At 42.9% G+C, this 26,625-nt stretch overlaps 4 protein-coding genes and 1 non-coding gene across 12 annotated transcripts in view; 1 reads left to right on the top strand and 4 right to left on the bottom strand.

The window, feature by feature from the left end:
• The window catches only part of ERLEC1 (endoplasmic reticulum lectin 1), an 11,545-nt gene extending 8,044 nt beyond the window's left edge, over positions 1-3,501 (bottom strand). Inside the window, exons 1-4 of the mRNA XM_065833777.2 lie at positions 3,262-3,501; positions 1,698-1,802; positions 510-590; positions 85-162 (exon numbers count right to left, since the gene is read on the bottom strand). Coding sequence (XP_065689849.2) covers positions 85-162; positions 510-590; positions 1,698-1,802; positions 3,262-3,501 — 504 coding nt within the window. The remainder of the gene's footprint in view (positions 1-84; positions 163-509; positions 591-1,697; positions 1,803-3,261) is intronic.
• LOC136100687 (5S ribosomal RNA) lies at positions 2,877-2,995 on the bottom strand. Its single transcript, XR_010651227.1, has one exon. It is a non-coding gene; the product is annotated as a 5S ribosomal RNA (ribosomal RNA).
• ASB3 (ankyrin repeat and SOCS box containing 3) overlaps positions 3,472-26,625 on the top strand; it is a 27,556-nt gene continuing 4,402 nt past the window's right edge. Inside the window, exons 1-11 of one of the 3 annotated variants that reach the window (XR_011738046.1) lie at positions 3,472-3,523; positions 4,349-4,465; positions 12,830-13,041; positions 13,415-13,573; positions 15,020-15,132; positions 15,709-15,844; positions 16,609-16,786; positions 18,137-18,334; positions 20,242-20,493; positions 22,039-22,163; positions 23,629-23,953. Coding sequence is in view for 1 of the 3 variants with exons in the window: in XM_071805599.1 (XP_071661700.1) it covers positions 12,846-13,041; positions 13,415-13,573; positions 15,020-15,132; positions 15,709-15,844; positions 16,609-16,786; positions 18,137-18,334; positions 20,242-20,493; positions 22,039-22,163; positions 23,629-23,861 (1,590 nt within the window). In the remaining 2 variants the exon portion in view is untranslated. Of the gene's footprint in view, positions 3,524-3,780; positions 3,962-4,348; positions 4,466-12,829; positions 13,042-13,414; positions 13,574-15,019; positions 15,133-15,708; positions 15,845-16,608; positions 16,787-18,136; positions 18,335-20,241; positions 20,494-22,038; positions 22,164-23,628; positions 23,990-26,625 lie in introns of those variants that run through there. The other 2 variants (XR_011738045.1, XM_071805599.1) reach the window with 2 other exon arrangements.
• CHAC2 (ChaC glutathione specific gamma-glutamylcyclotransferase 2) lies at positions 5,842-12,425 on the bottom strand. Of its 3 annotated transcripts, none has more exons than XM_065833779.2 (4): positions 12,063-12,137; positions 10,353-10,388; positions 9,677-9,893; positions 5,842-9,489 (listed from the first exon to the last, which is right to left on the bottom strand). In XM_065833779.2, exons 3-4 carry the CDS (start codon positions 9,680-9,682, stop codon positions 9,106-9,108), a joined length of 390 nt encoding a protein of 129 aa, XP_065689851.1. In that variant the 5' UTR covers positions 9,683-9,893; positions 10,353-10,388; positions 12,063-12,137; the 3' UTR covers positions 5,842-9,105. The 3 variants fall into 3 exon arrangements, with proteins under 3 accessions (XP_065689851.1, XP_065689852.1, XP_065689850.1); XM_065833780.2 differs by having other exon boundaries at positions 9,677-9,840; XM_065833778.2 differs by lacking the exon at positions 9,677-9,893 and having other exon boundaries at positions 12,063-12,425.
• MALL (mal, T cell differentiation protein like) overlaps positions 24,532-26,625 on the bottom strand; it is a 4,365-nt gene continuing 2,271 nt past the window's right edge. Inside the window, exons 2-4 of one of the 4 annotated variants that reach the window (XM_065833781.2) lie at positions 25,656-25,823; positions 25,205-25,351; positions 24,532-24,910 (exon numbers count right to left, since the gene is read on the bottom strand). In XM_065833781.2, the coding sequence (XP_065689853.1) occupies positions 24,848-24,910; positions 25,205-25,351; positions 25,656-25,823 (378 nt within the window). In that variant the 3' untranslated portion in view covers positions 24,532-24,847. Of the gene's footprint in view, positions 25,352-25,655; positions 26,183-26,625 lie in introns of those variants that run through there. The other 3 variants (XM_071805603.1, XM_071805602.1, XM_071805601.1) reach the window with 3 other exon arrangements.

Raw genomic sequence — 26,625 nt, 5'->3', positions numbered from 1 at the left:
AATTTCAGTTACCGTTTTCCATCCTTTTACAACTGTAGGGGAATTAAGCACAAACACGCCAGTGAAGAAGGGGGTTGAGCCTACCTGTCCCGTCTCCTTCTCCTCGTGGTACTGACGGATGTGTTTGCCATGGCACACCTCGTAAGTCCAGTAAGATTCGATCTTAAAATATATATATATATATATATATATATAAAATAACTTTTAAATTCTGTTTAGACACATCATCCCACCTCAAAGAGTTCCACCAGAATTTTGGCTTTTGCAGCAATAAACCATAGCCCAAGCAGGTGGGCTTGGGCACCCTCCACACCAACAGAACCGTGAATGGCCTCAGCGTTCCCCGAATATTTTTATGAGGTTCCAAATAAACACAACAGATAAAACAAAGGAAAACAATCATATATATATTTGTGTGTGTGTAAATATATATATGTGTGTATACATATATAAAGATTAAATGTGCCCCCAAACCACCATGGAGGATAAGTTACACAGAAGTAACATACTCGATATGAACAGCTACTCTGCTTAAAAAGCGGTTCCAGCAATTCTCCTGGAGTAGGACCTTTGTAGTCCTTTTCTTCTTCCTAGAACAGAAGGATATTTCATTACCTTAAAATAAAAACTATTTTGCTTAGTTAATATTAATTCGCAATAGTTAAAAAAAAAATCCTATTGAAAATTAAAAGATAGGAAACCTCATTGAGTCGTGCCCTGAGGGAGCTGTGTGGTGATGATTAGAAGAAATGGTTTAGTTTAGCAAGAAGGGGCAATTAAAAGTCACAAATAAAGTGGTGAAAACAGAAGAGTTTTGTGGTGTTAAAGATACACACGTGGCAGAAGAGGAGGTGCTCTCAACTCACTCATGTCCAGAGTGGCAGCTTGGGGTGTGAACAGAAAAACAGCATTAACAATATTCTAGTTTGTCAGTCAATGCTGATGCCACAGTGATGCAGTACAACTGGAACATCACCCAGCTTTCACGTAATTACAAACAAATGGATCAAAAAGGTACATGTAATGCTGTGTAAGTTTATTTTTGTGCCATTTTTGCTCTATAAATGTGCAGGTGATTGAAGAGATTTCCACGGAGTTCTGCAGTACTGAGGATTTCTCAGCTGCACTGAAGCAGCGTGAAGAAAATGAACCATTGGAGGAACAAATAATAAACCTCACCAAAGGCCTCCTGCTTCTCTCCTACTATGACATGTATTTATATACTTTGCTTTTTTAAATTTACACCCCACATTGTGCATTCAGATTTCCAACTAAGGAACAGAAAATCAAGCTTATATTACTGGTGGTGGAAGCAGTACTGAGATAATAGTTTCAGATATAGTGATCGTGACAGCAGCGTTAACAACCTTTAGTTGTTTACTGGCGCAGAGCTCAACAATGTCACTTAAAATACAAGAACTTCCCAATCACAAATGGACTTAACGATAAACAGAACATTACAGCAATCAATTGTCACCAAAAAAGGGTTTCAAGATTGCTCAGACTGGCCCCACTTAACAGAGAGTTAGTCTGTAATATATAGTGAAGGCATCTACTATGAACGGTGAAATAGTGAAGCGTTCTGTAGATTATTTTCCTTTTTTGGGGGCGAAGGAGGGGAAGAAAAAGGAACTGAAAAGACTCTGCAAAGACTTGTCTGCAGATTGTAACCGCAAGAAAGACTCGGCTGAACCCACCTCACTGCCGCTCGCTACCAGCGGGAGTATACATTTATACTTTTCTTTATCCACAGTGGTCATTATAATGTAGTTATCCTCTTTGTACAGGACACCGGTCGTCGGCTGAGAAAACAACCAACCTCTGGATTAGTCAGGTAGGGTTTTTTTAATGCTACTTTTTAGAAACGTCACCGAATTCAGGAGCGGCTCCTTGGTGTTCACTTGATCCCTCCAGCCCCGTTCCCGCTCCCCTCACTCTTGCACACTTCTGGTCCTTAAGGTTTTTGTTAAATAAACACCCTCCCAGCCACTCCATTGTGCAACAGCCACCACCATGTTGATTTTCAGGACAAATTTCCGCAGGATTTTGCCAGATTCGGGCCGTGGCCTAAACCCTCCCCCAGGCCCGGGGTGTGTGTCTGAACTCCTTCTTGTCAGCACCCCCAAAAACCCCAACCCAGTGGGATGTGTCAGGCACACGATGCTGAGAACACCCCAAACCCAAATCCCCTTTTTGTGGCTTCAAAAATAAACATGAAGAGGTAACAAACTGAGAGAGGTGAGGGAGGGACTGGGGGACCCTCCAGGGAATCCCAGAATGTCAGGGTTGGGAGAGCCCTGGAAAGCTCATCCAGTGCAATCCCCCCATGGAGCAGGAACACCCAGCTGAGGTTCCACAGGAAGGGGTCCAGGCGGGTTTGAATGTCTGCAGAGAAGGAGACTCCACAGCCTCCCTGGGCAGCCTGGGCCAGGCTCTGACACCCTCACCAGGAAGAAGTTTCTTCTCATATTTAAGTGGAAACTCCTGTGTTCCAGTTTGCACCCATTACCCCTTGTCCTACCACTGGCTGTCACCGAGAAGAGCCTGGCTCCATCCTCCTGACACTCACCCTTTATATATTTATAACCATTAATGAGGTTGCCCCTCAGTCTCCTCCAAGCTCCAGAGCCCCAGCTCCCTCAGCCTTTCCTCACACGGGAGATGCTCCACTCCCTTCAGCATCTTGGTGGCTGCGCTGGACTCTCTCCAGCAGTTCCCTGTCCTTCTGGAACTGAGGGGCCACAACTGGATGCAATATTCCAGGTGTGGTCTCACCAGGGCAGAGCAGAAGGGCAGGAGAACCTCTCTGACCTACTGACCACCCCTTCTAAGCCACCCCATGTACCATTGGCCTTCTTGGTCACAGGTGGTGGCTCAGCCCACAGCACCCGGTATTCCCAGCTGGTCTCCCATCCAAGTACTAACCGGGCCCGACCCTGCTTAGCTTCCGAGATCAGATGGGATCAGGTGTTCTCAGGGTGGTATGGCTGTATATATTTATATATGTATATATACATATATTTATATACACATACATGTATGTATATATCTGTTCTCCAAGTCTATCCTGATAGTATCTGAACTAAACAGTGCTGGCTCATGGTCACCCTGCTGTCCCCAGGACCCCCAGGTCCCTTTCCCCTACACTGCTCTCCAACAGCTCATTCCCCAACTCACACTGGAACCCGGGGTTGTTCCTACCCAGATCCAACACTCCACACTTGCCCCTCACACCCCCAAGCCCCGCTCCGCGGTACCGACCAGGCTGAACTCGGTGCCGGGCCAGTTCACCCTGAACGGGACATCGTCACTGAGCTGCGGGAGCGCCCGGCCGCCCTCCGTCACCGCCGCCGCCACGGCTGCCAGGAGACCGCACAGCAACGCCCTGGGGCTGGGGGAGCGCTGCCGACGGCCCCTCATCCCGGCCGGCGGCTCCCGGAGGGCGGGCGGTGCCGCCACGTCTCCTTCCTGAGGGGAGAGGAGGAGCCGCGCCATCAACATCCGGGGCACCGCGGAGCGGCGGGTGAGTGAGGGAAGGCGGGGGAGGGAGGGAGAGAAATGGCGGGGTCTGTGTGGAAACGGGGGGAAGGTGGCGGTTGTGGGGGGTCGGGGGGAGGCTGAAGGGACTTTTTGTTCCTCAGGTGTTGTGTGGGGGTGCTAGGACGGTAACAGCCGTGAGGTTTTCACCACAGAGCTGACAGACCGGGGGCCGCGTCGCCCTGATCCCCTCAGAGGCAACAACGTTGCCTCTGAGGGGATCAGGGCGACGCGGCCCCCGGTCTGTCAGCGGTTTGAAAGCACCGCCAAATTAATACATACTGTGATTAAGTTACAAAAGACGTACCCATCGTTAACCAGCTGGCATGGTAAATGCTTTCTGACCACCTGCAAAACGATGGGATAGTCTCCAAGTTTCAGACCCTTCTGCGCAACGAGAGAGGAGATGAAGTAACACAGAGTGGTTAGTTGATATTTAACTAATAATTAATAGATGTGTTGTCAGTAAGGGGTTAAGCGATTATAACTAATGTCATGAATTATTTCTTCGTATTGATGTGTGTTAATTTTTTTCAAAAGTTGTGATGGTCTATTTAGCTTGAAGAGGAGACTGAGGGGCATTCTGACTGATATTCTAGGATGCATATGTAATAATTATGTGAATATAAGCAACACAAGAGCATCCAGTCTTTGGAGCACTTGTGGAGGATGATCCTCAGCGCTGATAAAATAAAAAACACTGCTTAACAGTATCATCGACTCTGCTCTTAAGTTTATTTATTCATTTGAGTACTGCAGGCTTTTCGGAAAACTACTCCGGACCTCACCTGTATTTAATCTCTCTTTGCAGAACACCGGGTGCTGGCGAGGTTGCTTTGCACTCCAGAACTGCTGGAAGTCGCCCCAAAAAAGAGGCGCTGCCCTGATGAGCCGCAGAGTGGCCGGCACCAGCTCCACAGCCATACTGGTAGGTGGGACCGCAGGGACGGACTGGAGAACTTGGGGTGCCGTGCTGGTGGGACTGGTGCCCACTGTGTGAGTGCACGGTGCCCATGGACCTCTGGGCCAGGGTGGGTTGTGTTTTCCTCTTTAGTTTTTATTTTTCACGAGTTTTTACTGATAGAATAGTGTCAGCAGGTTTTTACAGTATAGATTGAGTCTGGAAGACAAAAAGAAGGAACACCAATTAATATTGTAGTAAATATAACAAATCACTTCTCCCTTTAATTAAGACTGAACTATCAGTTGAGATACAACTGGAGTGGAAGCTCTGGAGGGGCTGTTTTGAAACGAAAAAATAACAGCAGAGTCAATGATACTGTTAAGCAGCATTCTTTATTGACAACTCTAGGGATCGTCCTCCCTAAGTGCTCCAAAGACTGGATGCTCTTGTGTTGCTTATATTCACATAATTATTACATATGCATTACAATTTTTGAAAATTTTGACATACATCTATACTAAGAAATAATTGATGATGTTAGTTATAATTGTTTAGCTCTTCTCTTACAATACATCTGTTAATTATTATATTGTTAAATATCAACTAAGCACTCTGTTTCTAAACAATGTATTGCTTAATCTTCCCTTTCCTTTTTGTTGTGAGGAAGGATCTAAAACTTGGAAAATACCCCCTGGTTTTGCAGGTGGTCAGAAAGCATTGATCATGTCAATTGGCTAACAATGGGCACGTCCTTTGTAACTTAATCACAGTATACATTAATTTAGCTGCTTCTCTTCCAATTTACTGTCTGCTTTGTGATGACATAGGGGTAACAGTAATGTTTTAGCAGTGGACAGTGATTCTTAATAAACCCTAACGAGCAGAGTGCGGGCTGAGATGTTTAACGAGAGAAGTACATGAAGTACATGAAGGCAAAGAAAGTAGATGATAACATGAGAAATCCCAGTGGCTGCAGAGTGAGATAACTCTGGAGGATGTGTCGCAAATTCAGGTGGCTGTAATTAAGATGTTTTTGTTTCAGGCCATTCTTCCTCACTGTTTTGCAGGCAGAGTTATGTGTGTGCCCACTTTTTCAGTGGGCAAAACTGGCTGAGTCTCTTTGAATAAATAGTTTGTAATAATATAGATGAGGTAGCTTGAAACTTTACTAGATGTCTGCCTTAGGTCTAGTCAGCGCTTTTGAGCTTTTTCAAGGTTTTTCTAGTCAAAGCTTTTGAGCTTTGCTACCATAATTTTCTAGTTTAAGAGAGTAAGTTTTATTCCTGTTAAATGGGTGCCCAAGCAGATATAGGCGTGCTGAGAGAATTATTCTTCTTTCAGCTCAAGTGCATGCACAATGTCTTGGAAATGCTAGGATACCAGCAGAGACGAGACGTTAGTCACAAAAGACAAGTGAGACCTTTATTTGAGGTAAAAGAGAGGAACAGTTGAAGGGAAGCTACTCGAGTCAAAAGGCAGAGGAGCAAGGAAATTACTTTTAATATAAGAATACTGAGGGAATGTGAAGTTGGAATAATTGGGGCTGTACTGTAGTTGCTAATCAAACTAAGTGTGTAGTCAATGTCCAGCTTTTGCTGAAGACTGTTAGAGAAGCCTAATTACTTGAAAACCAGCCTCTTTTTAATCTTACGACTATATACTTGCATGGTGGAAAATCAAGATCCAGGGCCCTGCAGGGGGCTCGCTATCCTGGTGTCTGTTAGCATCCCTGCTGCCAGTCCAGCGCTTGGCTGAACAGGCTGGAAAACCACCTCCTAAGAACTTCTTTTGTTACACAGAACAGACACACAGAAATAGATTGGAAGGGGGAGCAGTATCATTCAGGTTTTTTCAACATCCTCAGCTCCTTAGTTTGAGGAAAGCCTGTATCCAGGTGCATACCAGAAAGAAGGGATGAGAAGGGATACAAATCGGAGTTAAACATGACAAACTTCAAGTAACAATAATATAAAATAAAATAGTGATATAATACTGATGGGGGATGCTCCAATCAGTAGTGTTCAAAGTGTTTGGGTTATCCGTGATGTTTCCAGCAAACAAGTTGGTTTTGGCTGTGATAGAGTTAATTTTCTTTCTAGTGGCTGTGTAGACACACATTAAGTAAATATAACATTTCCGGAAAGTTCCTTCTCCAACACCATTAGTAAATGTGATTCACTTTTATTGTACTGGAGTTGTATGCACAAACTGGAGTGGATCATTACAAGTATTATTTCAAGTTTTATGGATCTGGAAAGCAAATGGACCAACAAGGTCCTGAATATAATTAAAGATACATAAGCACAATACTCTACCACCAAGCTTACATACAGTGTTAAAGAGGGAATCACTGATGGTTTTGGATCATCAGTAAGTACCCCTCGCCCTGTTTTAATGAACAAGGATAACCCTTTGAGGAGATAAGAGTGGACATGTTTTAAGCCTACTATAGTTTGCTTAAATCTGAGGTAAGCACAAGAGAGTAAGTGCTGTTGTTGGTTGGGTTTTCTTGAAGGTACTATTCAGCACTTCAGTATTCTTGAAATAAACCATACATAACATTTTTAGTAACAGTGAAGTATCCAGTAACACTTAGACTTTAAATAAGGTAAATTAAATGCACGTGTAACAATGTTCATTAATGCTGATTTGCGTGATGGTTATCGCTGCCCATCTTTGGTTTGTGAAGATGCTCAAACAACTCCAGCTTCAGGCATCTCAACGACTGTTACTACATACAGACACCTGAGGTTCTGATCCCACCTCCCTCCTGCTACACAGCCAGATAAGCTGGGCTTGCTTTTCCGCTCGCTTATGTCAGTCTTAAGCCAGCACAGAATCAAGACTTTTGCAGAATATTTATTCTGTCAGTCTGCAAGTAACTCCGGTGCACTAATGGAAAATCGGGGGCCCCAGTACATAAGATTATTTTGCTAATATGATCAGAGGATTTGCTCCTGCAGTTTAGAGTAGCCCATTAAGTGATACCCTATCATGTACTCCTAAAATAGTGGCTTTCAATTATTAATAGTAAAGAGTAGCTTTTAAAAAGGAAGACACTTCTTTATAATCCTCAATTAATCAATGCTTGAGGGATGGCAGAGGTACACTAAATTATGGTATGTAAAAAATAACAGCTTTCTTGCTGAAATATTTCAAGTGGTCTATTTATCTCAAAATTAAGGTTTGCATTTTAATATTCTATTTTCTACTTATCTAGCTGCCTTTCTCAAATTTTTTCCATTAACGTTCTTTTATGTTCCCGTTGGCTTTTGTAGGTGGCCAAATAAAATATTAGCAGCTTGGTATTTTGATAACCTGGGTATTTTCAAGCAATTACAAATATAAAACATGAAAGTGTAAAGATGAGAAAGGGACGACCTTATAGTAGAAACATACGGGTTTTGCAATTACTGACGCAAAATATAGGCTTCCAAGATAGTACTAAACACTTAAACGTTCTCTGCCTGAGAAAATGTGATGCTACGAGGTGTCTGAAATAGGACCTTTCCTATATTAACATATAAAAATATACTTTGTTAAAAGTTAACAAAAATAACTTAAATTTTTGAAAACAAGACAAGTCCTTGTTGGGCTGGAAGCTCCATTTCCCCATGTTTAGCGTAAATTAAGCTACCAGCCTAACCTGGTGGCTTTCTAATGCTCTTTGTTTGGATGTCCATATAACACACACAAGTTTTCTGAAAACAGGGTTCCTTTCTTAATTACCTTTTGTCTGTGAATCCCTAAAACAGTGGCTGAAAATTACTAGCTTAAAATCTGTCCTAAAAAAATGGTGGTTTTTTTTAAGAGATGGGGACACAACAGCATCTAAAAGCAAATAACAAAGATGGGAGTTTCTGAACATTCGTGCTGCATTGTGGCTTTGAGTCATATTCTCAGTTAATTTTAACATAATTGCTTTATTCTTTTAATTAATCTAAAAAAATAAAATGAGGCACTGATGTGTTATGGCTGTTTGTGTCGAAGTAGCCCCTGCTTTGGTTTCAGGGACTTGTCATAAAGAGCCAAGGAAAAGAATTATTTCCTTGACAATGAAACAATTTATTCTCTGCATTTAAGACTAATATATAAAGGGTAAGATGACTACTCCAGTGGAATAACTTAATTTCTGCAAAGCTGAACGTTGATAATATAAATGTTCTACTATGCATTTACTACGCAGTTTACAACAACTACTTAGCATTTATCTCTCTAGCTGCACTGACCTCCACGTCTGTGGTCTTGAATCAGAAAGAACTATCACTTAAATCAGTAAGAGTTATGTCTGAATGCAGATTTTGATCTTAAAAATATTCTAAAGATTTATTTAAAACCTGAAACAGTAATTTAAAGAATGAATCTTCAAGCAAAGAGAAGCTTAAATGGTTCTACTGAGATTTTCATGAAGATGTAATCTCTGGATAAAAACCCAATATACCAAATTCAAACCTAAACCGCTTCCTCTGCTCCCCTTTCTATAGACTCCTGAAAGAATGATTATTTTTAACAGTATGTTTTAATGACCAGCTACTATTTTGAATGCACTATTAAAATAAATAAGAGAGCGCAGTACTGAGAAACATGCCTCCAAGTCATATATATACCCACTGTGCAACGAAACCATTCCTCTGAAGATGAAGCAAGATCATTAAGACGTTATTTTATAGACAATTTAGGTTCTGATGCTTTTCCAAGAGTCCCTTCACTAGTTTCTCTAAGGAGAAGAGATGCTCATCTACATCTTCTGGTACGAGACTTCTGATAGAATCAGCGAGTTCAAACAGGTACTCCGTGTTTCTTCCACTAGGGCCAACGGCATTAAAAATCTGTTCCGCAATTTCTTCTAGCGGTGCTGGACCAAGGTAGTTAGGGTTCTCATGAGTGCCGATGTATAACAAGACATCAAACGGCTCTACTGACGAGTCTTTGGGGTAGAAAACAACAGTTGTAGTCCTGTAGCCTCCTTTCTCTCTGAAGTCCAGGTAGGCCTTCACTTCACATTCTTGTCCAGCCGGCAGTCTGTAAGCAACACCCCATACACAACCCTGTGGAAGGACGGAAAAAGAGGAAATCCAAGCAGTGTTTGAAAGGATACTTCTGTCCTAGCTGGTGAGCAGGCCAACCGAGAGCTTTCTGGTGGGTAAGATCCCTGAAAATATCGCAGGTAGTTGTACAGATAGCTTCTGTACTATCAAACAGAATTCGAAATAGGTAAAATGTAGGTCTAGGTACCTTCATAAGCAGAAAAACGTTGATTTTCCTATGGCTTATATGACTGTAAGCCTAGGCCTTGATCCATCTCCAGGCGCTCCCCTTGCACCGTGGGCAAAAGGTGGAAAGATAAGCGATGACAGGCCAATGAGAGTTTCCTCTGAACAGGAGCTTATTTCAAAATACTACGCAGAAACCAAAAGCACAGCTGTGGCGTTTAATTCCTTAAGCATTTTGTCTGTGTAGCAAAAAATAAAGCATGGGTTTCTCCTTTTCTGTCACTGCAATGTAATCTCGATTGCAGTTTTTATTTTGGGAGGGTAAGATTACAGCTCTGACACATCATCTGGGGTCTACTATTGGCATATTGTCAGCAGTATACATATGCTGAAGGTAAAATTCTGCATATTTTCCAGAATAGTCACTTCAGCAATGAAGTTAAAATACTTGAAAATGTACTTTTGATAATGACAGATCCAAACTACTTCCAGCTTCTCGGTTTAGATGGATTAATTTATTTAAAACAATCAAAGTCATCGGTGTAACTCTGAGAAATGTTGAGAGATCTTCTAATTGCACTAAAGATAACTCAATTATTTCCTTGTGGAAAAGCAAAAATTAATAGAGACTTACTGCACAGGCTGGGAATGCAACAGGACATTCTGTACACTAGGGAGACAGAACAGGAGTACTATACCTCAGGATCGTCAACCAGAGTCACAACTCTTCCAGGCTAAAATTTAAAAAATATATATTAAAAAAATCAGTTAGAGGCTTTTCCACCAGGTCATAAGCAGAACAAAAGGAAAAAAAAAAACAATAAACAGTAACGAAAGGGTCAGAGAACTAATCCAGGACAATGTCAGTAAGGTCTATGTCTTCGAGGTCCAGTATAAATATCTTCTGCAAATAGCTTTTGTTCTGTATTAGCTACACTCCGCTAAACAAAAAGATAATTTCTGAGTGGCAAGTGTCTGCAATATAGAAGTTAAATTAAGGGCAGTCATAAGCGGGGAGGTTTTGAATGCCCTTGCTTTGTACGTGCTGTTCAGACTCTATTCTTGTTTAAAGCAGTGACAGTAATTCGTTATTGCGAACCCATCCTCAGTGTGCTTTCCTCCGTCGTGTCCCTTCCCCGCGGCACCGTGCAGTTGTTTCATCTCCACACTGACAGTGAGGTGAACTTCTCACTTGCGTTCAAAAAGTTTATACGCGGGCATGGAAGGTAATGTTAAGGTGCATAGAACTAAGCAAGGTATTATCACTGCATTTTAGAAAACGTTAATTACACACTATGACACGTGGCAGCTCCCAGGTTTGGAAGCTCAGGGTTAATTAGATGGTTTTGAACAAAGTAACCCGCTAGTAATTTTTAGTAAGCATCATGTTCAGAGCTGAAAAATAAGTTTATTGTGCAGAAGATGATTTTCCCCTTCTTTTCCCCCTCCCAGCTCATTTTCCCTCACTAGGCAGAGGGAGGACACCTTGCTAATGATTATTTTTCCAGTGCATTATTTCATGCAGGAAGAGTAAGAATCCAGTTTGTAAATACTGAAAACTGTTGAGATTTGTTGTATAGCCTGGAGAAGAAAATTTTTAAACATAAAACCCTATGGAGAACTACATTTTTTTAGTTTAAAGTTGCTGATTTTGGCATCTGCATTTAGTCTTTTTAAGACTCGTCACCAATGGTTCCATTGATGTGTCTGTTCGATGAATCTGTACGTGTGTTTCTCTCTTGCATGGCAGCAGCGCAGCTGTAAATAAGTCCTGCCACATCAGTCATTGCCTGATTTGCCTCTGCAACCTGTTGTTTCTTTTAATATTTGTTGAGCTATTTAGAATCACAGAAGGGTGACAGCCCTTCTATGGAAGGGTGCTACAGGCTTTCAAAGCAGAGCAAGACTATTCCCACTCCCACGGCTTAAAAATATGTATGTCTGGATGAATTGGGATTGTTTGTTTTTCTTGGTGGCTTTTAAAAAAATTATTATCCAAATACTAAGTATTTTCTCTTCCATTATTTTTCATTTGCAAGTTAAAAAAGATGAAAAGCAGTGAGGTAGCTATTCGGATCAACACTCCTGGCATTGATTTATTAACTAGCGTTCCTCTGCCGAGCCTGACACCCACACTGAGTTATTTCATGGCTGTAATACCTATTTTTGAGCTATTCGGATGGTTATTTTTGCTACAGGAAGTTCATTACGTTGTCCGGTTATGCGGGTGCCGGGGCCGCGGGGCTGCAGGGCCGGGGCCGCTCCCGTCCCGGAGCGCTCGGGCCGGCGGGGACGGAGGTCCCGGTGCCGGGAGGCCTTGGCCCGCCCTCCGGCCGCTTCCTCCGGCCGCTTCCTCCGGCAGGCCCGGGGAGCGCCGCCCGACTCGGCCCCGTCCCTTCCCGCCTCACCTTGCCCGGCACGCCGCGGTGGTCGGTGCTGCCCTGCCAGAAGCGGCGGCTGTAACCCTGGATGCGCCCCACCATCTTCTCCTCGTAGGGGAAATCCACCTTCCAGATGAGGGAGCCGTAGCCGAACACCCACATTGCCGCCCCGCCGCGGGCCTGCGCAGTGCAGGCGGCCCGGGGGAGCCACCGGTCCTGCGGGGGCCGGGTCCCTGCAGGGGGGCCCCTGCTGCAGCCACCGAGGGCTCTGTGCGAGCCCGGCTTGTGTGCTGAGGTTCGGCTTTACAGTTGTGTCAGTCGGGCCAGGACAATAAATCCCCTGGTTCCTGGAACTTTGCCTTCCCGGGGAGGCGCTGGGGGAAAGCCAGGAAGCTCTTATCGCCCCAAGAGCTCTAAGGTCATCGAGTCTACCTCTGGACCATGTGCCTAAGAACCTCGGCTATAATGATGTGTAATCTTAAAAATCGATACTCAGAAGTCATTGGAACTAAGTCAGAACGCTGTTGCTATGTTACAAAAGGGGCAAACCAGGTAAAATATTAAAACGTAAAAAAAAGAAAAACAAAGAGCTGACCATTGGCAAAAACCCTACAAACAGATGCTCTCCCTGAAAACAAAAAAACCCAAACAAAAACCTCTGACAAAAACAAAACCAAACCAACAACAACCAAACAAACCAGCAAACCAAATGTACATATTCTGTACTAACAGGCTTTTTTTTTTTTTCCCTGGTCTCCTTCCTCTCTCTTTTCCTGCCCCTTCGTCTCGCACAGTTTGCCAGGCGGAAGGATGGATTTCACCGAGTCCTACGACGATCAGTGCTCTGCTGTGGGGATTGCAGCCAGAGCAGGAAACGTTGACCTGCTGAAGAAGCTCATGAGGAAGCGGCACAGCCTCGATGTTCCAGATAACAGGGGCTGGATGCCCATCCATGAAGCAGCAGCTCATAGGTCCAGTGAATGTCTGAAGATACTAATTCGTTCGGGTGAGGAGAAACTGATGTGAAATAGTGTGATTTTTCTGCTAAATTACCCTGTCACGTAGATTATAAATTAAACCGATTTCTGGTCTTGTTCTTCTGTACATTCCTTTGTGGTTTCCTAGATACTGCCTAGCTATGGTAGAGAGGAATTGGCATGTTGTAGTGTGTGAATGACATTTCATTTTACTTTACCGAGGTGGCTATCTGTAGGGCCAGCAATAACTGGCCCTGCTGTTTGAAAGAGTTGATAGCAGCACGTTTGTGGATGCATTGTAGGCCACGCATCTCAAATAACTCAGTTGTTTTAAGAAAATAGTTGTGTTTTGTAATTCATTGCTCAATATACTTTTTTCCCCTTCATTATTCTCATTTGTAGCTCCATCTAAAGAGTACATCCACACAAAGACGTTTGTGGGGATGACTCCGCTGCACCTCGCGGCGTACTACGGCTCTTCGGAAGGTGTTCGCATTCTCCTGGAAGCTGGGGCTCGCCCCAATGAAATCACCACCGACGAGACCACCACGCTGTTCCTAGGTGACACCAGCTTTCCTGAGATCTCAGAACAGCCACTGAGGGGGGAAAAGCTTATTTGTTAGCTGAGTTTAAACTCAGTGGTGCTCATTTACTGCCTACCATGGTTTCTATTTTTGTAGCCTAAATAGTGGGCTTTAGACTCTGAGATGGGGTGGGTCTAAAGATTACTTTTTATTTGTGGATAACTCTGCTTCAGACTGCGTTTTAAAACAAATTTGTAAACCCAAGTATGTGGGGGTTTTTGTGTTGCCCTTTCTTTGTTTCTAGCACAAAAAAGATCTAGGAGACATAGGATTGCATCTGTGTGAGGGTTTAAGTTCTTCCCTGCTTTTTATGTGAAAAGACTTCTGATTCTTTTTGCAATTCCTAGTTTAGCAATTGAGGTCCATTATTTTGTAATTTTTTCTGTGATTTGACATCATTAAATGCTTAAAACTTCCGCTGTAGTGAATCCTCAGGGTCTAAATCATCTGATTGAATATGCTTATTGCTTTACTCACCTCTGCAGTCCAGGCAAACTTCATGGCTGCCACATTACCTTTGTTTACAAGTCAATTCACATTTTATTTTTAAGCAACTAAATGGCTTATTTGCTTAAAACAGTAACAAGCAGCACTTGTGGGGAAATGATCATTAAAAGCACACCAGATAATGGTCATTAACAATATGTATTAGCGCTTACGTAGATTAGACAGGTCCTGTGATTGTGGATCCAAGAGATTTTTTCCAAAAGGAAAAGGTTTATGGTCAGGTTAGTCCAGACTATGTGACGGGGTTGTGGCACAGCTCTGTGTTGGACATTGAGTACTACAAGCCAGGGGCGCTCCTTTGGCCAGCTCCCGCGCTAATACCTTTACAATTGTTCAGTCAGTAGCAATTTTTCACAGTCATTTATCACCATATCAAACTTCTATGGTCACACAGGGAATGTGCCTTGGTAGAGTTGTTGGGGGAAAAACTTGAGGATGAATCAGGAGGCTTTTCAAGGAATGCATTAGCATAAATATACACCTTTAAAATTAATTTCATAGAGGTGTTTAAAAGAGTTTTAAACTTACAACAAATTCCCCCAAACTTGATTTTTTTTAAGATGGCCACTGGGCTTCACGAGTTTGGGAGGCCATTGCAGCTGTCACACAGTTAGGTGCCTGCTGCAGAATTGTCTCCGTGTTCCCCAGGAAGAGGGAGGAGAGAAACCTGCTTTTGTTATCTGTAGTAGCCCAGTGTAGGAGGAATTTTAGCAAATCTAACTAAAATTTGTGTGGATAAATTTCCATTCTCCAACTCTGTGTTAGGGACATAAATGTAAGAGGCAAGTAAGCAAATGTAAAGCAAGTTTAAAAGAATTATGATTATTGTGTCAGGAAGTTAGTGGTGAGGCCATTTGAGTTCTTTAAATCCAGTTAATAAGAATTTTTGGGGTTTTTTTTCCTGTTCTGTGTGAAGCTGTTCAAAGTGGAAAAGCAGACATTGTAAAAGTTCTGATCGAATATGGAGCAAACGTTGAAGGACATCATACTTGGTCTGGGTGGAATTCTTTGCACCAAGCTTCTCTCAAGGTAACTTGTAGTTGTATCATCCAATTTCCATGTAACTGGTGTCTTCTGAGTGATAATTTATCTATGGCTTTGCTTTGTATGAGGTAATTTTTCCTACCCTGCCCTAGCAGTCCTAAGGTTGTCTAAATGCTGAAGGGCTTGCGATGCACTGAGTGTATCTGAATCTTCACGAGATGTTGGTGTTGGGCAGCAATCGTTATTTGAATGCTGTAAGTATTGCACGTGCTCACAAGCTCACGTGGTGTATTTAGGAAGTGAATATCTCACTAGATTTTTTCGAGAAAGTGTTCTGTGTAGAAACTCATCATCAGTGGGATGTACGACCTGTTTCTGGAATAGAAATATGTTAGCTTAGTGCTTCTAATAAACTAATTTACTTTATATTTCTAGGTATTGTGCAAATGTGAAAAATATTATTTAACTTGTCTAATTTTTTCTACTATTAATTTTTTGATACATCTTTAGAATATTGAATATATTGTTTTTTTTCTTATTTCTGTTTGGAATGTATGGGAAAAGTAGATTATGTCAATTCCCCAGTACTTTGTTGGTTAAGAATAGAAATCTTTATTTCAGGGACACACTGAGATAATGCAAATACTGCTGGAGGCAGGGGCAAGCAAGGAATGTGAGGATGACTATGGAATTACCCCTTTATTTATTGCTGCTCAGTATGGAAAGCTGGAGTGCTTAAGACTGCTTATATCCTTTGGTAATAATGATCATTCATTTATCTTCATGGTTCTTAATCTTGCATCGACCTGTCACCAGGTGCTGTTTTAGTTCTACTTTTGCACTTCATAACTTCCAATTTTAGTGGGTTTAATGTAATTTTAATTGCAGATGGGTATGCTAAACCATCCTAATTGCTCAAATCTTGTTTCAATAATTTAATGTCATTTTCAACAAGTGATGGTAGGAAATAATAAATGGAAGGTTAAGGCTCCTCAGGGGCTGCTGGAAGCCCTTGGTAGCACTACATGAGTGGCCTGATTTTGATGAAATTGCTCTTGTCTTAAGATATTGCTGCGGCTGAGTGAAGATACAGCGCTCTGGTCACAAAGTGACAGCGATCGTTTCATTCACATAATGGACAAGTTTAATACGTGGAAGTGCATGTATCCTCACAACCAAAATCAATTGCTGTAGCTCTTCAGCCTGGGGGTGCTGTGACCTGACCAGAGAGATCCTACGAACTGATCTACCAGTTCCTGGGGGACAATCTCAAATAATTGGGGCCACCAAAAGATTGCCCAGCCCGCTTTATGTGGTGCTGATCTTTGACAGAGCTCGCCTTAATCCCTGACTTTTCAAAAAGTTAACAACAACTGCTGAATGTTTCCTTATTTTGCTGTGGAAAAATGTGTCGTGTTGTGAAGTGACTCTGTGAAAACCAATCACAAAGTTTGATTTGTTGTTGATTGTGTGTGCTGGTGTAAAGTACTGGCTTTTGGGTTTTGGTTTTCTTTTTGGTAGGTGCAAATGTGAACTGTCAGGCCAAGGACAAAGCCACTCCCCTGCTGATCGCTGCGCAGGAGGGCCACACCGAGTGCGTGGAGCTGCTCTTGGCCAGCGGCGCAGACGCCAATCTCTACTGCAACGAGGACAACTGGCAGTTACCCATCCACGCAGCGGCCGAGATGGGCCATAAGAAGTGGGTGATTAAAAAGGCATTCAGACAAAAGGTTCCAGTCATAAAAAACGGATCAACAGAGAGGAAGCAGGTTCAGCTCTGTGAGGAAAAAAAACGAGTTCTCAAGCTGATTCGTAGTGTAGAATTTCTGATTTCTTCCATGTTTTAAATGTGTGTTAGTAGGCCCAGTAAAGGAAACAACCATTTTCAATTAGGCATCTAATCTGGGTCTGATCCATATCCTAACAAATTTAAGGGGTTTTTCACAGTGCTGGATCAGATACCAGTTCACTCAATAGTTACATTACTTTTACATTTGAATATCAATAACAACAGCATATGCTTTATAGATGACTTGAACAGCTCTTAATTAGAATTATACTCCTGACCATTAAGTAGCAGTAGTTGTATGCAAATAATGAATTAGCTGAACCAGTGAGAAAATCAAAGCCACAAAACAGTTCCTTTAATTCTTGTAGAAATGCATTCATAGCTTTCCCCAGTCCCGATGACATAAATTGCTTTCACAGCAGAAAACCAAGAGTGGAAGGAAGTCCCATATTTGTACATGTATGAAAACACTTAAGATTAAATATATTAATGATGATGCTAACTGCAGAATTATTAGTAGATGCTTGATCATGACTCCTAGCAAAAGGAGGTCACCGGCTCAGTTGTCATTAAAGTTTGTGTGAAATTGGTGCCTCTTTCCAAACTGAAGAGGAGGGCAAACTGTAGGAGAGACGTGGAAAGCTGAACTTGTTCATTTTCTTGAAAATGTAAGATGGATTAGCAAAGTTGTCAGTACTAGAAGTGTCTTTAAATCAAATGCAGCCTTTATAGCTTTTTCAACAATATTTAACTGGTGACCTCTGGGCAGCAGCGATAAGTTCCAGTAGCAAAGGAATGAGTGTTCATCTCCAGTGCTTGTCAGCTGGAGAGGATGTAGAGGTGTGAGCTATGAGACAGAATGATTTTTCTGTGTCAGTATCTCAGCGAATGCTATTGAACAGAAGTAAATTATTGTCTTATTTGCAACTCACATTTTCAGTTTGCTTCTAGGCTTCATGGAAGTCTGGATTTAATGTGCAGAGGTACTGTATTGCTGCAAAAAGGATTCCTGGATAACAGGAGTATCTCTCTGGTTCAGACTAAAATATTTCTTGCCAGCCTAAATCCATGGCAAAGCACAATGTTTGTTATGGGTCTCTGTACGAAATGAAGAAGTTTGTTATTTTATGGGAACTCAGTAGTGAAAAACAGGTAGGATTTTCTTCTTAAGTTGCAATGACAACATGACAAATGACCTTACATTTAAAATTAATTATTTCCCGACATCACCAAATAAATAGTGTTTTTAAATATTTGCAGGATATTAGAGTTGCTAATACCAGTTACTGACCGGATTTGCGACAAAGGCAAGGGCAAAGTGAGCCCTGTGTATTCGGCAGTGTATGGTTGTAAGAAAGAATGTTTGGAAATGTTACTTACCGAAGGCTACAGCCCAGATGCTCAAGAGTGCCTTAAGTTCAACTGCCCATCACCCCTGTGTATGGTCTTCCGACGTGGGTAAGTAGACCTCTTACATTGGAAACTATTCATAATTTTGTTGGCCTTTATTTAACTTTTTTGAAAACGTGCAGTTTTCCTGCCCTCCTTCCTCAGTTCTTGAGCTGACAGAGTTGAACTAAGTGTCTGAATGGTGCGTGGGCTTTGGCTTGCACGCACGAGTTGAAGAGCCTTGCTGAAATCTCCGAGGGGAAGCTCGGCAATTTGAAGAAGAGTTTTGTAGAACATAATAGTTTTTGTGCTTTCAGAAGGCCTCACCAACAAGTCTGTGTCTTCTTGAATGTGACTTGGTGCTGTAATTGGATCAAAAGGCCTCTTAAGTAGCCAGAATGTTTTCAGTAAGGATGAGTTATTGAAAAGCAGTGGTTTTTGCCGGTCTCGTGCATGAGAAAAGCAGAATTATTCAGCTCAACACTGTACCTGTAGGGAGAACTGGGAAACTGAATGATAAATTCATTTAGATCATGACCCATTTCTTTTTGTGCCTGGTGGGTGCTGCACAGCCCTGGTGTTCAACAAGGAATAAAGCAATGCTTGCTTCATAATGCAAAGGCTATAATTTTAGAGGAAAAATAATAAGGTATAAAAGCCTGGAAGCCTTACTGCTAGGTGCATAATATATGGTATGTCAGTGAAGTGCTCTTCATGTACTTATTGTTGATGATTTATTTTTTCCTTTAGTATGGAGGTTTCTTCTTCCTTTTTCTGTGGGAAATTAATTTGCGGAGGAGTGGTCCGTTACTTAAAATCTCTAGATGTTGCTGTCCCCAAGCTCGCCTTGTGCTCCTCCCAAACTATATTAATGTATAAAATAACCATTAAAGGGTTGAATGCAGACACAGCTCAAATTGAGAGAGAAAATCAAATCTCCATCACATCGTGGCAACTCTGGACTTTGGATGGAGCTGTAGTGTAATTGTGGTTTACATTTTAACTGAGCCCGGAGAGCAGTACCTGATACTCCTTTATGCTTTAGAACAACAGACACATTTCATGTGGCAGAGAATACGTTTGAAAAGTTTTGTGTTGTGTTTTGTTTTGCTTTTTCTTCGGCTCATTGCTGTCGATCATTTAGTAGAATTCTTTTTCATGAGAAAGCCTGTTCTAATTAAAAATTATGGGTTTGACAAGATGCGCTTCTTTTCCCCCGGATAAAGCTACTGAAAGAATTAACTTTGCTGGGATATTCTTTACTGGATATATTTGAATGTATGTGTTTGTAAAGTGTGTACTAGTTGCATGCTATTAATTAATAGGACTGCACATTCTTACAGTTGGCTCAGGAGAGTTTTAAAAAACTTTACCTCGTGTATGCCATCAAGCTACAGCGCCATAATTGTAATCAGTAACTCACCAGTCATTTATAATGTTCCCAAAGTGAAAATACTATTTTGATTGAGTTTATCCTACTTGAAGCAGAAGGGTTTAATTCAAAGAGGGACATCATTTCACTATTCACTATTTTTTGAATAGCGAAAGTACATCCCAGTGCCGGTGCCTCTGGTCAGGCTGCGGGTGATTTATCAGATATCACCACTTCTGTAAGTAATGTGCCATCTAATTACTAACTAAAAACTAACACACTAATTATCACTCATCATCTCATTCTCTATCACATTACCCTGTTATAATTTCTAATGATAAAATTATTTTAGTAAAAAACATTTTTAAATGTTCACAGTAGTTTGGCAAGTTGCAGAGCTTCCCACAAATACAGCAGGATGTAAATTAACCCCTTAACGAGTCAGGACATGAGGCTGCTCCCTGAGTTCTGGGGTGCAGTCATTTGACATTTTCACACACTTGTCCATCTGTTGCGTATTCTTCTGGGAGGCAAGAAGTGAAATGGTAGATGCTTTCTAGGGAAAGCTAACAGGATACCCTGTTCCTTGTGTGCTTGTCCGCAGGTTTTTTGATTTCGTTGATATTTTCCTGAAGTACGGGGTCACCTTACTTGACAGTAATTTGATCTATTGCCTGCCTTGTGGGAAGTTTTCTTTGTTTCGACGCTTCTTGAAGCTGGGCTGTCCACTGCCTTCTGGGGGCCAACTCTTGACCTTCATCTATTGCTCACCCAGCGCACACAAGGAGTACAAGGAATGGCTGCCGTATCTGCTCCTGGTTGGTTTTAATCCGGTCAATTTAATGGAGAGAGTCTGGTAAGTAGATAACATAACCTTGTTTGCTTAAATATTGTATGGTGACGTGCAGAGCTGTTGCAGTGTTAGTTAAGGCATGTGCTTTCAGGGGATGGTGCTTGATAATCAGTTGCCCCGATCAGGAATGGTGAGGGTTACGGAAAGCCTGAAATAAATCATCCACGGGTAACGGCTGGGTTCAGGAAAACAAATGTATTTTAGGAAGAAAGTCAGAATGGAGACGGTTTTAGCACTGCCCTGGAGAAAGGCATCATTTTGTGGTTTTATATTGAAGATTTCTTATTAGCCTCCAAATTGAGTTGCAAATGGCATGTCTGTGTGCGGTATGGTAATGGTAAGAAGAATTTCACATCCCAGGAAAGAGGTCAAGAGGGATGGGAAACAAATGGAAGGTGAAGCTGGGCCAAAGCCAGCAGGAGAGGAAACGGATGTGGTTAGAGATTGCATTAAACAAAATAATGTGGCAAAAATTCCAGTCTCTTTTTTTTTTGGTTCCTCTACATACAAATGACAGCTTGGTGATGTTTTATGTTTAATTAGGCATACAGAATTAAACTTATATTTAAAACTATGAAGTATTTGCATTTTCTTCTGTTTTTCTTGTCCATGAAGATGACTTTACTCCCATATGTCTCAGCCGTTAACATAACATGAGACGGATAAATTCATTACACGCCTCACTTAACTGTATGAAAGGAGTACGATTTCAAGGCTTACTTGAATATTGATTTAAATTTCAGATGCTGTGAAGCTATCTCTGGTAGTTTTGAATGCATTCATAAGGACTTAGTGAGATTCTGCTGATTGTTAGCATCCATGCCTTTCTGAACTAGTGAGAGTAGCATATATAGAGCATAGGGTATCTGTGCTTTGTAGATCACATTTGTTCATAGGAGACTAAGTGATTGTGAAAGGAAACACGCCACAAGATTGCAATTTGGTGAGTAAACAAACCTCACTGTCCATGGATATCATACATGATCCTTTCTGATATTTTGTTACATAATCCACAAATACTTTTATACCAATTACTTCCTTTGCTTAAATACCCACTTCAAAAATAATGCTTATCACCTCATAATCTACAAAACTGATGTTTTTGGAAGTTTAACTTCAATATTAACTATTCTATCCTGGAAAATAACAGGAGGGTAATAGGTAACAAATGACATCTATGCATATGGTTATACTGCTTATAATGCTCCGGTCATTTGACCCCTTATTAAAATTTAGGAGGAAATGGAATAAGAAACTAGTGCAGAGGAGAATACTGCCTATTACTAAAGCATTTACATTTCAGAGCAGGTATTTTTCTCTTAAATTCTAACTTTTAAAAAGAAACTGAGGAAGATAAAATTATATTAGTAAAGGCTTGCGCTGTCAAAACTACTTTAGATTTCTCTTTAATGGTTTTCTGGTTTTGGGCTTAGGATGTAGGTTTTTAAGGATTTGTTAGAAAATAGTAAAGATTTCTATGCACTGTTTGCATTATTATATTTATGCTATTGTGTAAAATGATGTTTAATGGGAGTTTTTGTTACACAGGATTTTCTCTATGAGTGTGGATGCCCTTAATTTTGCCCTGGAGTTCACAGACTGGAAGAGACTTCCTCCAGTTGTACAGCAAGACCTTCTAGACTACGGGCAGAAGAAAACTTGGGCTCCCAAGAGTAAGCAATGCCGTTAAGATTTAAAAGAAAAGTCTGTGTGTTTGCCCGTGTCCAGGCTGCCCGTGGGAAACTGCTCCGTGTGCTCAGGCACCGTGGCAAAGAAGGTGCAATAGTCAGTACAGGCGACAGATGTTGTCTAGAAAACATAACCAGGTGGATTTGTTTTTCCATCCTGTTCTGTAAGCCTTTGACAGTAATTAAAATACAAACCATATCAATCATCGTATCATATGTCTACAAATGGAGCTGTTTGTTGTTGCTCCTGCAATCAAAATGTGGTCAAAAAGCCATAAAGATTGAATAAGTGGTTGTCCAGGAAAGCACATGCGCTCACTGCGTTCACCCTTCAGAAAAGCAGCTTTAACGCACAGGTCGTGCTCTGTGACTGAAAAATTGCACTCGGGTGCCTTTGTTAGTGATTAATTTCTAAGCAAATTCTTCTTTAAAAGAGTCTGTAATGTTTTTAATATATTTTTGGAAATGTCTGAGTAATAGTGTTATTAAATAATACTTGCTTTGGAGTATTTGAAGCTAATTAAGACATCTTTTTGGAAAAATAAAAAAATTAAATATTTTATTTGGGGAAATTTAGATGAAGTTCTTAGTTTCCTTTGCTATTAGTAAAAATCTTTGTATTGTAATAGTATCCAGTACCTAAAGCAGAGGAGAGAAAGCAGAGAGGAAAAAGCAGAGGGTGGAAGTCTGAAAGTTTTTACTGTTTCATTCTTTGAGCCAAGGGCAGCTTGTGGCAGGATAAGTCGATCTACAGTATGGGGGTTTGTGTTTGAGCAAATGCCTGGTTACAGACATGTTTGTGTACATTTCAACGCTGCACTTGTCTTAAGTTATTTAGCAACATTTTGGAACATTTAGGGCAACGGAGCTGGGGAAGGGGCTGGAGCGCAAGTGTGATGGGAGCGGCTCAGGGACCTGGGGGTTCAGCTGGAGAACAGGAGCTGAGGGGAGACCTTCTGATCTCTGAACTGCCTGAAAGGAGGTGGACTCGATGGCCTTAAAGACCTTTCCCAACCTACATGATTCTATGATTTGGCATCATATGCAAACTCAGTCCTGCTCTCATTTAACAGTTATCCTGTTGCTGCTGTTGCTTGATTTACTTCTAGACTTAATTTTCATTTCTTGTAATGTGGAGTGGGCTTCTCCCTCCTCAAGTAGGTAGCTGTTCCAAGCTGGTTAGATTAAACTTTGTGATTAAGGAGAAAATGATTCTTTGATTCCTTTTTCTAGAAGTTTAAGGTAACTTTTCTAGCTCCTATATAGGGAAATTCCAAAAATGCTGATTTGAGCCGTCAACCCTTTGCTCTCAAGAACTCTGCCTTCTTATCTGCCAGAGACACTGGTGGGGGGCGTTCAGCTGGGATCCAACTAAACCAGATAACCATAGGCAAGTGATGTAATCCCATGGTGCCCTGTTCAGTGTTTGACTTGGTTTTTAATTTTTCAGGCTTTATTCCTCCCCTGTCTCATCTTTGTCGGCTTGGGATCCGGTCCCTTTTAGGCAGCGAACGCCTGCGATCGGACCGATTTATCCAGCGGTTGCCGTTGCCGGCTTGTCTGCAGGACTACCTTCTCTACTTGGATGTGCTGCGAGCCAGCGGAGTCCCAGAAGCAGAGGCTTTTCTGAGGCAGAGAGCACAGGGAGATCCTCTTAGCAGTGACTCCAGCGATGACGAGTAGGGACACCTGCCATGCCTAGCTAGGTGAGGTGACGGAATTCTGACAGTGCAGATTTTGTAATGGCAGTTAGCAGACGCCAGAGAAGAACTGCTGTAAGTAACTGTAGTAATAAATCTTTTCACGCTGCAGATTTGTACTATGTCTAGAAGTTTGTTCGAAGTTCAGTGATTTACTTGTTTAAAAAGTCTGCTTTGTAAAGTGGAAAAAAAGGCCTGAGAATCTTCAGGCTGGAGGATAAGGGGAGCTGTGTTGCTGGAGATAACTAAAGGAACAGAACTGCACCTAGCAGAAGACAAAACAGAAAAATGTTTTGGCTATTGTCAAGAACTTATTTTCTTTAGCTGCAGTCACAAAATAGGAACTGAAGCTCAGAGCGTTAACTGACAGCCCGCCTGACAAAAATAAGAGATGCAATGAAGAATGGGGAGACCTCAGACTAATTTTGCAATTGGCCTGGACGTGATGCAGGGGGTGTGACAGCTGGGATTGTGGGGGTAGAGTTGTCCAAGTGTTTTCCTGCTCAGCATCCCTTTTCAGGAGGCACCAGCTCAAGCTGCTCTATGCTGTGCCTTGTGAAGAATTTCTGGAATCCATGCCTGAGTCTCTGCTACGAGAAATCTAGTGAGAAGGAACTTCTCTAACAGGTAGAAAGTTAATATAGGAAAAGAAATTGTTTACTGAAGGAACAGTGATTTTATTTGTTACCTTTCGTCAATTGTCTATATTTAGCAGAACGTTGGAATGGGAGGCGGCTCGGAGCCTGCACCCAGTCCCTCCCCTTGCACGGGCCAGGTGCAAAACAGCCCCACAAACACCAACATGACGCAGCTGTACAAAAAGCCCTTCTTCAATCAAGTTAAAAAGTAACCGCCGTCCCCACAGGGTGGGTGACAGGGCCGCTGCAGGACCACCTTGGTGGGAGACAGCTGCATCCCTCGCGCTGGGAAAGCCCGCGGCCTCCGGAGGCAAAGCTGGTGCTGCCAGGCTCACTGGTAGTAGATGCTGAAGGCATGGAGGATGTACAGGAAGGTCGTGAGGAAGGCGAAGAACTGCAGGAGAGGAAGAAGAACAAAAGCTTGGGATCAGCTGGGAGAGTGAAACCCCATCTCCTCTTCGTGCTTTTGACCTGGGGGAACCTTCCAGCCTTAAAGAAAAGGTGAAGCCCCCACACTTCCCAGGAGGCAGCCACACAGGGCTGTCCCTGAGCTGCTGGACCCTGAGAAGCATATGCTGCCTCCACAATGGGACAGAGATGAGCTGAAGCTCTGATCGGTGTGACACTGCTTGCTCCAAGGGGAGTTGCAGGTGCTCCGACCTGCCTGGGGTTTTCTGGACCGACTCACCGTAGCGGCACTGTTGAGCTGGTAGTGAGTCAGCGAGTTGGCATTGGGATCAGAGCCGTAACCGGGCTCAGAGATGATGGTCGCGTTGGCTTGCAAGACAGCAGCGCTCATGTACAGAATGGCCGTGGCACCGTGGTACAAACTGTCCTGCAAAACAAGGGAGCGGCGAGGATCAAAGCCTGCCCGGGACTGTCCTCTGATGTGCCCTGAGGATGAGGTTCATCCTCGGCATCTGCGAGTGCTCAAAATCTGTGTGCCACACCGAGCCTTCCCCCCGGAGCCGTGCAGCGGTAACAGCATCACACAGCTGCCCAGCGCCTCCCGTCGGGGCAAAAGGAGGAAAAAAGAGCCAGTTGTTTGCAGAAGTGCCAGCTCACCCGTCACCAGCCACTGTGCTCTTGTGCCCACGCCAGTGCTGCCAACATCTGCCAGCGTCCCAGCCCTTCCTTACCAGCACTTTCCAATTCTCGCTGTTCTTGTGGAAGCCAATGAGGTAGCTTAGGAGGAGCAGCAGGGAGATGAGCCAGGAGCTGACGGACACGTACATCACCCATCCCTGCAGCAGCGGGGCAGCCACGGAGGTAGCAGCGACGAGGATCCACACCCATGTCCCGCAGACCTGCCAGGGACAAACGCAGATGCGTCTCAGTGCAGGATGGGGAAAGCCCCTTTTCCTCACTGAGTCCCTGCTCACCTCCCTCCGGGCTGGCCCTGGCAGCCGTGGGAAGCCCTGTCTGCGTCTTTGGGCAGCGTGGAACAACCTCCCGGAGTGTCCCGGCATGACAGCAGCGCCACAAGCTGGCAAGAGTTTCCCTGAATCCTCTTGGGAAATACTTCAAAACATATCGTACAAAAGGGAAAGGATTGCTGCCGTGTTCGGCACAAGCAGACATCTCGCCCTGAGGGCTTTGGCGGTGTGGGAACGTAACGGAGGATTGGTGAGAAAAACTGTGGATATGCTCAAGCAACTGCAGCTGGGGTGTAGAAAAGCACAAATATCGTGCAAAACTTCTGCCTGCAAAACTCTGCTTCTTCAGAGATCCCCCGATTAGCGAGGTAATGAAAATCAATTTACGCTTTGGCTTGTGGTTGTTCCTGTGACCTGCCCGTGTGGGCTCACACAGGCGGAGAAGCCAGAAAATGTGCTTTTATCTTGGAAAGGCGAACGCAGGTCAGCCCAGCCCTGCTTGTTAAATGTCTTGGGCTCAAAATCACAGCACGAGGAAGTCACCAACCCAGAGTGAGTTGCTCGCTCTGAATCCACCTAAAATATTTACCATGCACAAACAGCACGTGAGGTTATCTGGATAAGATCAAACTCCCCCAGGTTTGCAGCGGGGAGCTGAGCCCCCCGGCACAGGCAGCTGATGGCAAAGCCCAGCCGCACCGATTGTGCCCACGGAGCGTGGGTGGTGTGGGTC

Source organism: Patagioenas fasciata, chromosome 3, assembly GCF_037038585.1.
Source record: "Patagioenas fasciata isolate bPatFas1 chromosome 3, bPatFas1.hap1, whole genome shotgun sequence".
Classification (NCBI taxonomy): Eukaryota; Metazoa; Chordata; class Aves; order Columbiformes; family Columbidae; genus Patagioenas; species Patagioenas fasciata.
Note: the sequence above shows the minus strand (reverse complement) of the source record. Positions and strands in the feature narration are given on the sequence as shown.